Genomic DNA, 10,644 nt, shown 5'->3' on the forward strand with positions numbered 1-10,644 from the left:
CTAAGATAGAGTGGGTCACCTCTATGTAAATTGGGTCAGAGTAAACTTCATGTCAGTGAAAAATGGATGGAGATCAGGAGAGAAAAAGCAAGTTCATGAAGGTCCCACCAAAGTTATTCCCAAATCCATCATCTACCTTGACCCTCCGCCATCCTAGACCAGGCCACCATCATCTTTCACCTGGATGGCTACAATAACCTCCCAGCTGGCCCTAATGAGTTGCACTTTTTTTCCATAGCACGTGAACAAGAAAATATCAGGGAGTACTATTTGCTTTCGCCTGCCTTCTTCACCCCAAAATGGAAACCCCATGAGGGCATGGATTATGTCTGTCTCGTTCACTGCTGAATCCTAACCCACAGGAGATGTTCCAAAAATGTTTAGGAGAAGAATCAGGAGTATAAATCTTCCTAAAGTGGAATATGGCAGCATGAAATTACGGTAACTGGATTAAGTTCAGTACAAAGTCCTGAAATTTCAAGAAACGTATCTAGCAGTAAACTACAAGGGAATGTTCATATTTCCACACATTTTGCCTGGTTGTTTTATTTTATTTTATTTTATTTTATTTTATTTTGTGGTACGCGGGCCTCTCTCTGTGTGGCCTCTCCCGTTGCAGAGCACAGGCTCCGGACGCACAGGCTCAGCGGCCATGGCTCACGGGCCCAGCCGCTCCGCGGCACGCGGGATCTTCCCGGACCGGGGCACGAACCCGTGTCCCCTGCATCGGCAGGCGGACTCTCAACCACTGCGCCACCAGGTAAGCCCTGCCTGGTTGTTTTAAATAAATGCACATATGACATTGCCTGTCCCATGTTGTATTGGTCTATAAATGATTCTTCTTCAGATATCCAGAGTCAGTCCTAGTCTGTGAGTGATGGAAAAAGAGTAGCCCAGTCAGGGCCCAGCAAACTTTTTTTTCAGCGGCAAGAAGCAATGGGAGATCCTAAGAAAACACAGGGGAAAGGTGGTGTAAGAAAGGAAAAAAGAGAAATGAGTAGGAAGAGGGAAGTGAAAGAATGAGCAAGGACAGGTCATTAACATTTCTTCTGGGCTTTATTTCATTTAATCTCTGTCATGCCCACGAGACAGTATCGTTCGAGAAATGAGAATCATTTGAGTCTCAGAGGGATAAGAAAATTGTGTAAGGTCAAGGGGTGGGATGCTATGGTATAGGTTCCCAGTAACCTGTTCTGTGACATTGCCATCAGGTCCGTGGATATGATAAACGGTTGGTATTTATTAATCACCTGCTGTGTATCAGGCACTGCTGAGAACAGAAAGAAAAGCTTCTTGTTTGCAGCCTCTGATGTCATGGTTTGCTTCCCAACAGCTGTAGTCAGGGGCAGACCTAGGTTTTGCGGGGCTGAAGCTTTTTTTTTGAGGGGTGAGCTCTTTAAGAAAAGAATATAAATTTTAAAAATACAAGTTTAGGTACAGGGCCTTCAAAGGAGCCTGTGCAAAGCAATGAGTCCTGAAGCTTAAGCTTCTTTAGCATCATAGGAAATCCATCTCTGGTATAGCAATAGTTCATCAATTAATTTAATTTAAAAAGTGCCACCGTGGTGCCTCAAAAATGTTCATTTTGGAAATCAGGGGAAGGGGAGGGATGGGACGGCCTTGAGGTGGGAAAGTCAAACACATAGCTCCAACTAATCCATAAGTTCCATTTTAATAATAGTGCAAAAGACTGATTCTAAGTGAGTTTTTTCAATTCCCTTTTGTTTATCCCATTTTGCTAAAAAATCCCTTTTTGTTAAAATAGTCGAGAGAGAGATTTTATTTTGAGTACAAATAAACAAATAACCCTGGATCTGCATACAAGCTTTTTCTGGTCTGGAGGACTCTGCTGTTTCCAATCAAGATCTTGTTGTCAAGGTGATAAGCTCTGCATTTCTGGATTTAGAATAAAAATTCCTCTAACGTATTTTATAATCTGGTGATCTTGGGCTTTGACCAGATCCGGCGGATGGGGGTGAGCCGATTCAGAAGCAAGCTCTGCACTCCAGTGTCTGTTGTGTTTTCCTGTGTATCAGACCCACCTGGGGAGCTTGTGAAAACCTTTCTGCCCTTTCCTTCTTGTTCTAATGTAGGAGGAATCCGGTAGAGACCGGTCAATTCTGATGCAGTCAATTCCCAGGAGGCTCCCTGCTAAAAACTGCTCTAAAAACAACCCTGTTTCATGAGGGAGGGATTATAAACGTTCTTAACAAAAAGGGAAACCGAGGAACAGGAAAGTAAGAGACTTGCCCTAGGTCACCTAGCAAGTTTATGTCTCAACAGAACATTCTGGCTCTAAGAAGGTCTGCCAAAGGTTACATACTGAGGAAAAGAGCACGTTTCTAGGAGAAGAGAGAGCCATCTGACAAACAGTAGAGGTTTGGGGAAAGGGGTGGTCGTGATGGGATGGAATGTGTTGATTTTAATTGACAACAGGCTTGGGGCACATAAGGGTGTACGAAAACTAATGAACAGCACGGAGACTTTTAAGAAGGACGCTGTGAGTTTTGGCAAGGGGGAAAAATAGAGATTTTGTACCCATGGAGGATAGACTCTGGGCCTGAGTGAACGGACGCTATGGCACAAACAAGGAACAGAGTCAGCCGTTTGCCGGGGGGGGGGGGGGGGGGGGGCAGGGAGGGATTTGCATAGCACCCCCACGGGCCAAGGCCCCCCATCAGTGTTTGTTGAAGGAATTTGCAAAGGAGGAGAGTATAATGTTGCCTCGATTTGATAACTACCATTTTCCTGGTTGCCATGATCCTCGCATGGGACACAAGCCAGGAATCCAATAAGCAAAAACAGACAATGTGAGGTAATCACCCCGCAGGTCACAGGCCCTCCATCAGTGTTTGTTGAAGGAATTTGCAAAGGAGGAGAGTATAATGTTGCCTCGATTTGATAACTACCATTTTCCTGGTTGCCATGATCCTCGCATGGGACACAAGCCAGGAATCCAATAAGCAAAAACAGACAATGTGAGGTAATAACCAAGTTTGGACGCTGGTTAAGATTGTCAGAGATATGGGCCCAGTAGTGAAACCAGCCTGAGATGAGAATGCAGACTCGCCTCCTTAAAATCACTTCCCCAATCAGCTGGGGTGTGTGTGTGTTGGGGGGAGGTGGGGTGTCTCAGTGTTGGGGGTGGGAGGGAAGGAGTGATTTCATCTGTTTAATGAAAAATGACCTGAACGATTCTCTGATTCTGGAAACTCCCATGTAACTGAGGCCAAGGAAAACAGGATTAAGTCTTATTACTTCTACGATGGCTTTGCATCTTCTCAGAATGAGTTAAACTGGAGGGAACAGAAAAAGAAGGGAATGTCATGTCGTTGTGCCTGCAGATAAACCAGGAGACTTAATGGGACAGATTTCCCCCTGGTCTCCTTCAGACAGTTTTACTTTGGCTTCCTTTGCCTTTTCAATGGACACCCCGTTTCTTTGCTATGTGTTCATAATCACAGAAGGTTTGCTCTATTACATTCAGACAGGCAAGTCACCCCCTTTGGCATTCTGTCTTCTGACAAGCTACTGATTTCAGGGCTAATATTCCCCCTCTGACTTCTTCAAGGGAGCAGCTTTTGCCCTGAAGCATGAGGGTGTTAAAAACCACAACAAACATCTTTGCCAGAATGGCAGCTACGGACATGTAATTCTCTATGTGACCTAATGGGGTGGCACTTTTCAAGATTTTTCTGCTTTGATTTTTGGGGACACAGTCTTTTCTTCAGAGCAGGTTTTAGGATTGCCAGAAGTGTGCATAAAAAATAAAAACATCACAGTGATTGGGATGTCATGATCTCTTCGGTGCCCCAATTCTTCAAACCATCGTTTTAACAGGAGAGCCAGATGAATAAGTCCATAGGCCATTGTCTTTTTAATGCAATGTATATTTATTGTAAACAATAATATACAAAAAAAAAGAAAGGAAGAGAAAAAGGAAAGGTAAGTTTCACAGAGAAAACAAAAGGTTTGGGGGGGAAAACAAGCAAAACAAACAAAACACAAACACAAACCAAACCTTACCTAAAGACAAAATATGATTTAAATGCCAGGTTTCTTAAGTTACAGAAATATTTTTTTAAAAAAAGATCTGCTTTTATACAGAAATGGAAAGATGCCATATTATAAGAGTGCTTTAAGATTTTAACTCTACTGACTTCTAAAACTGTTAATATATCTTTTTTTAAATAAAAAAAAAAGTTTGCTGTCTTTTTTAAAAAGCAATCCTCACTCTCCAGCCACAGAATTAAGAATTAAGGTTTGTCAGTGGGCTGACCCCCCTCCCCGTTCCTCCCCCTCTCCAAGAGAACACGCAGGGGAACATCGATGACACACGCTTGCATTGTTTTGAGTCACAACACACACACACACACACACACACACACACACACACACACACACACAGTTTAGGCAGCCCAAAGATCTGTGGCAGAAAACACTGCAAATGACTCAGTGATACACTACATCTGCAAACTCTCATTTGTACAAAAAGAGAAACAAGTTTCCAGTTTGTTTTCAACAAAACAACAAAGAGGAAAAATAAAAGGACAGACAAAAAGGCATTTATACAAATCTAGGACAAGGAATCCAAAGAAACTTGCTTTTAATAAAAAAAAAAAGATTAAAGAGATAAATAAAAAAAACTGGTTACAGTTAAGGACATAATTTAACAACAGATGACCATACCCTTTGAGGACGGCTCCAACAACCTATTTTAAAGAAGGTAAATTTAAAAAATAAAAAAAAAAAAAGGAAGCTTTTTTTGTTTTTAATTAAAACCTCTCCTTACAAAATAAATAATTTTAGCACATGGAATGTCTTGAAGTTAACTGCTGGTTTTCAGAGAGGCACAGGTGACAGTGTAAGTGAGAGGATTCTAGCATCTGTGTTCCACATGGGGCCCGGGCAGGCAACCAGGGGGCAGCGTGCTGGGGCACAGTATTGGCTGCTGAAACATTCCCCAAACAGATTTCGTCTCCTTTGCTTGCCTTTTGCTTCTTTCTTAAGGTTGCGGTAAGCGAGCAAACACAGGAGGAAATGCACTAAAAGAGGGCACAAGGCTTTTCCAGCAGCATGGTTTTAAGGCTTTAAGGTGTTTTTTTCTTGTTTAAAAGACATATATACGATAAGGCTTACCAAATCGTCTCTAGACTATTGTTTACTTCCGTATCTGCAAAATAAGGCCTTGATTTTTCTAAGGCAACTCCTCCTTGAATCAGAAAGCCTGAGGAATTAAGCAAAGCTAACCCCCCAAACTGATCATGTAACACAAATCTGTGGCTTCTGTAGGTTAATACAACACACACGCTTTTTTTTTTTTTGTCTGTTTGTCTGTAAGAGAAAGCAAATCTGTACAAAAATACTCTGGTTGCAAGAAAAGCTAGGGCACACTGTTCGACTAAGTAGTTTAGCTGTTGGAAAAATAAGAGCATTTAATTTTTTTATCTAAAAATATGTATAAATCCCCTCAAAATGGTAATGAATCATACACAGTACATACTAAAAATATTTAAAATAGAGAATATTCCTCACAGAGGACTTTTTTCTTTAATTACTGCTAAAAAATAATTACAAAGTCCAAACAGGCAGAGAGACTGAGCAAACTGGTCACACGAATCTCCATCACCCTCCACGCTTGCTTTGAACGTTTCCAGTCCAGTTTCCCGTCGGTTCTGCTGGTCCCTCTAGCCAAGAGTGGCCTGGCCACTGATTCGCAACAAGGTGGTAACGCGTTTGGATAGTCAATGTTTCTGTCTTGTAATCTGAGTTCGAGTTGCCTTCAGCGTGCATGTCTTTAAAAATAAGAAAAAAAAAAAAATGTCCAAAGAGAATTCTTGTTGGTCGCGTGTTATTTCTTGGGTTCTTTTTATGATCATCACGGCCATGGTCGCTCTCTAAGCGTTCCTCAAGGTCTGGTGAGCTGTGTGTAGACGGGCTGTTCCCAGTGCTGGGGGCTGTGGGTCTGCGGGATGGAAGGGACCCCGGAGGTGTCGGCGATGGGGGTGTACATGGGCCGCTGAGCCGGGCTCATGTAGGTGAAGGTGGAGTAGAGGCCGGAGCCCTGGCCCGCCGCGTGGCTGTAGTAGGAGCCGGAGTTCTGGTGGTCAGTGTAGTCGTACTGCGAGCGCGTGATGGGCGGGTAGGACGGGCTGTAGTGCGGGAGGCTGAAGGGGCTGTAGGCGATCTGCTGAGGCGAATGTTGTTGCTGCTCGCTGTAGTGGCTGGGACTCAGCTGCTCCGTCTTGATGTGCGTTCGCTGGGCCTGGCCCGGCTCGCTGCTCAGCGTGGTCAGCGTGTGCGCCTGCGCGGGCGGCTGCGGGGGCGCCTGCGCGGGCGGCTGCGGGGGCGCCTGCGCGGGCGGCTGCGGGGGCGCCGGCGGGGCTGGCGGGGGCGCCTGCGGGGGCGGCGGCGGCGCCTGCTGCTTGGACATCCACACGTGGCCAGCGCCCGCCGGGGTGGCGGCCGTGCTGCTGATGCCGTAGCTGCCCGTGTAGGTGACCTGGCCGTGCGTGGCCGGCACCCCCGGGTGGCCATTGGGCGGCAGGTACTGGTCGAACTCGTTCACGTCGAAGGTCTCGATGTTGGAGATGACGTCGCTGCTCAGCTCGCCGATGTCCACGTCGCGGAAGTCGATGGGGGGCTGTCTGCCCCCCTCTGGCAGCGGGCGCCCCTCTCGCTTCAGGTCAGCCTTGCCCGGCTGCACGTCGGTTTTGGGGGTGGTGGGTGGCGTCGGTGGACCCTGCGATTGCCCTGAGGGCGATAAAAGAGGAGGAGGCAGAGGGCAATCAACCAGGGCTGTACGGAGGCTTTAGTCTCAGGAACCCTCCTGGGACCCCCTCCCCCCCCTCCGCTGAAGTGTCCCGTATCCGCGGGGGAGGCGCGCTGCTCCCGAGAGAAATCGCTGAATGATTAACTCGCCGGTACACACTCGGCAGTCTCCTTTTATCAGGGGAGGGTCTGAGGCCCGGAGGGTCCAGAAGACCAAATTGCTACTTGTACAAGAGCCCTGTGTGAAACACACACACACACACACAGTTTAGGCAGCCCAAAGATCTGTGGCAGAAAACACTGCAAATGACTCAGTGATACACTACATCTGCAAACTCTCATTTGTACAAAAAGAGAAACAAGTTTCCAGTTTGTTTTCAACAAAACAACAAAGAGGAAAAATAAAAGGACAGACAAAAAGGCATTTATACAAATCTAGGACAAGGAATCCAAAGAAACTTGCTTTTAATAAAAAAAAAAAGATTAAAGAGATAAATAAAAAAAACTGGTTACAGTTAAGGACATAATTTAACAACAGATGACCATACCCTTTGAGGACGGCTCCAACAACCTATTTTAAAGAAGGTAAATTTAAAAAATAAAAAAAAAAAAAGGAAGCTTTTTTTGTTTTTAATTAAAACCTCTCCTTACAAAATAAATAATTTTAGCACATGGAATGTCTTGAAGTTAACTGCTGGTTTTCAGAGAGGCACAGGTGACAGTGTAAGTGAGAGGATTCTAGCATCTGTGTTCCACATGGGGCCCGGGCAGGCAACCAGGGGGCAGCGTGCTGGGGCACAGTATTGGCTGCTGAAACATTCCCCAAACAGATTTCGTCTCCTTTGCTTGCCTTTTGCTTCTTTCTTAAGGTTGCGGTAAGCGAGCAAACACAGGAGGAAATGCACTAAAAGAGGGCACAAGGCTTTTCCAGCAGCATGGTTTTAAGGCTTTAAGGTGTTTTTTTCTTGTTTAAAAGACATATATACGATAAGGCTTACCAAATCGTCTCTAGACTATTGTTTACTTCCGTATCTGCAAAATAAGGCCTTGATTTTTCTAAGGCAACTCCTCCTTGAATCAGAAAGCCTGAGGAATTAAGCAAAGCTAACCCCCCAAACTGATCATGTAACACAAATCTGTGGCTTCTGTAGGTTAATACAACACACACGCTTTTTTTTTTTTTGTCTGTTTGTCTGTAAGAGAAAGCAAATCTGTACAAAAATACTCTGGTTGCAAGAAAAGCTAGGGCACACTGTTCGACTAAGTAGTTTAGCTGTTGGAAAAATAAGAGCATTTAATTTTTTTATCTAAAAATATGTATAAATCCCCTCAAAATGGTAATGAATCATACACAGTACATACTAAAAATATTTAAAATAGAGAATATTCCTCACAGAGGACTTTTTTCTTTAATTACTGCTAAAAAATAATTACAAAGTCCAAACAGGCAGAGAGACTGAGCAAACTGGTCACACGAATCTCCATCACCCTCCACGCTTGCTTTGAACGTTTCCAGTCCAGTTTCCCGTCGGTTCTGCTGGTCCCTCTAGCCAAGAGTGGCCTGGCCACTGATTCGCAACAAGGTGGTAATGCGTTTGGATAGTCAATGTTTCTGTCTTGTAATCTGAGTTCGAGTTGCCTTCAGCGTGCATGTCTTTAAAAATAAGAAAAAAAAAAAAATGTCCAAAGAGAATTCTTGTTGGTCGCGTGTTATTTCTTGGGTTCTTTTTATGATCATCACGGCCATGGTCGCTCTCTAAGCGTTCCTCAAGGTCTGGTGAGCTGTGTGTAGACGGGCTGTTCCCAGTGCTGGGGGCTGTGGGTCTGCGGGATGGAAGGGACCCCGGAGGTGTCGGCGATGGGGGTGTACATGGGCCGCTGAGCCGGGCTCATGTAGGTGAAGGTGGAGTAGAGGCCGGAGCCCTGGCCCGCCGCGTGGCTGTAGTAGGAGCCGGAGTTCTGGTGGTCAGTGTAGTCGTACTGCGAGCGCGTGATGGGCGGGTAGGACGGGCTGTAGTGCGGGAGGCTGAAGGGGCTGTAGGCGATCTGCTGAGGCGAATGTTGTTGCTGCTCGCTGTAGTGGCTGGGACTCAGCTGCTCCGTCTTGATGTGCGTTCGCTGGGCCTGGCCCGGCTCGCTGCTCAGCGTGGTCAGCGTGTGCGCCTGCGCGGGCGGCTGCGGGGGCGCCTGCGCGGGCGGCTGCGGGGGCGCCGGCGGGGCTGGCGGGGGCGCCTGCGGGGGCGGCGGCGGCGCCTGCTGCTTGGACATCCACACGTGGCCAGCGCCCGCCGGGGTGGCGGCCGTGCTGCTGATGCCGTAGCTGCCCGTGTAGGTGACCTGGCCGTGCGTGGCCGGCACCCCCGGGTGGCCATTGGGCGGCAGGTACTGGTCGAACTCGTTCACGTCGAAGGTCTCGATGTTGGAGATGACGTCGCTGCTCAGCTCGCCGATGTCCACGTCGCGGAAGTCGATGGGGGGCTGTCTGCCCCCCTCTGGCAGCGGGCGCCCCTCTCGCTTCAGGTCAGCCTTGCCCGGCTGCACGTCGGTTTTGGGGGTGGTGGGTGGCGTCGGTGGACCCTGCGATTGCCCTGAGGGCGATAAAAGAGGAGGAGGCAGAGGGCAATCAACCAGGGCTGTACGGAGGCTTTAGTCTCAGGAACCCTCCTGGGACCCCCTCCCCCCCCTCCGCTGAAGTGTCCCGTATCCGCGGGGGAGGCGCGCTGCTCCCGAGAGAAATCGCTGAATGATTAACTCGCCGGTACACACTCGGCAGTCTCCTTTTATCAGGGGAGGGTCTGAGGCCCGGAGGGTCCGGAAGACCAAATTGCTACTTGTACAAGAGCCCTGTGTGTGCTTTTGGGCTGGGGGAGCAAAGGGAAAAAGGAATAAGTCCTTTAAAGCTGTCAAGGCATTTTACCCCGCAATAAAAATTACTGTTAGGATGCAGGGATTAGGTTGGGGTGTGGGTGTGGGTGTGTGTGTGTGTGTGCGAGCGCGCGTGCGTGCGTGTGTTTTCAGGGGCTTGGCGCAGGGATTAGTGTGTTTCCCTCCCCAGGGAGCGCCAGGTCCCTAAGCAGAGCCCACTAGGTGGCTGGGGGCCCGGGGGTGTGCCAGACGGGGCGCGGTGGCCAAGCCGGGGTGGGGGCCGGGAGGAGACTCACCGGAGTGCTCGCCGGGGGAGTGGACCTCGCTCATGCCGGAGGAGGAGTGCGGCGAGTCGGCCTGCAGCGCCTTGAAGATGGCGTTGGGGGAGATGTGCGTCTGCTCCGTGGCCTCCTCGGCCTCCGCCTGGCCGTTCTTCACCGACTTCCTCCGCCGCGGCTGGTACTTGTAATCCGGGTGGTCCTTCTTGTGCTGCACGCGCAGCCGCTCCGCCTCCTCCACGAAGGGCCGCTTCTCGCTCTCATTCAGCAGTCTGGGGGTGGGGTGGGGGGGTAGCAGACAAAAAGAGAGGGGAGGGGGCTCCGTGAAACCGGCTGAGCTGTCAGGTCGGCGGGAGGGGGAGGTGACCCCCACCCCTCGGCTTCTTGGAACACAGCCCCCCTTCCTCCCTCCTCCCTGCTTTCCAGCCACTGCCGCAACTCGAAACTTTTCTTAAAAAAAAAAAAGAAAAAAAAAAAATCTCCGTTCTTCTAGACCGACCTGAGCGGACCGTCCCCGCCCCGCCCTCTCCCCTTCTCTATTTTGGAAACCCTGGAGATGAAAATAGCTTTCCGCGGCTCCCGCTCTCCGGGCCTTTGCTACTGGAGTTATACCCGCCCCCCTTCCGTCCGCAACACCCTTTAAAAACTTTCTGAAAAACCACTTAATCTGCAAGGAGCTTCTCCTGCCCCCCCCCCCCGCCACCGCACTCACACACTGTACCCCCCTATT

At 48.5% G+C, this 10,644-nt stretch overlaps 2 protein-coding genes across 2 annotated transcripts in view; both read right to left on the bottom strand.

Moving 5' to 3' along the window:
• Positions 1-3,883: 3,883 nt before the first annotated feature.
• Positions 3,884-7,708, bottom strand: LOC112066589 (transcription factor SOX-9-like). Its single transcript, XM_024130236.2, has 2 exons — positions 7,690-7,708; positions 3,884-6,798 (listed from the first exon to the last, which is right to left on the bottom strand). The coding sequence occupies exons 1-2, from the start codon at positions 7,706-7,708 to the stop codon at positions 5,909-5,911; spliced, it is 909 nt and encodes a 302-aa protein (XP_023986004.1). The 3' UTR covers positions 3,884-5,908.
• Positions 7,019-10,644, bottom strand: part of LOC102975105 (transcription factor SOX-9) — a 4,999-nt gene continuing 1,373 nt past the window's right edge. Inside the window, exons 2-3 of the mRNA XM_024130481.3 lie at positions 9,933-10,186; positions 7,019-9,359 (exon numbers count right to left, since the gene is read on the bottom strand). Coding sequence (XP_023986249.1) covers positions 8,539-9,359; positions 9,933-10,186 — 1,075 coding nt within the window. The 3' untranslated portion in view covers positions 7,019-8,538. The remainder of the gene's footprint in view (positions 9,360-9,932; positions 10,187-10,644) is intronic.

The sequence above is a fragment of the Physeter macrocephalus genome, chromosome 14 (genome assembly GCF_002837175.3).
Source record: "Physeter macrocephalus isolate SW-GA chromosome 14, ASM283717v5, whole genome shotgun sequence".
In the NCBI taxonomy this organism is placed as follows: Eukaryota; Metazoa; Chordata; class Mammalia; order Artiodactyla; family Physeteridae; genus Physeter; species Physeter macrocephalus.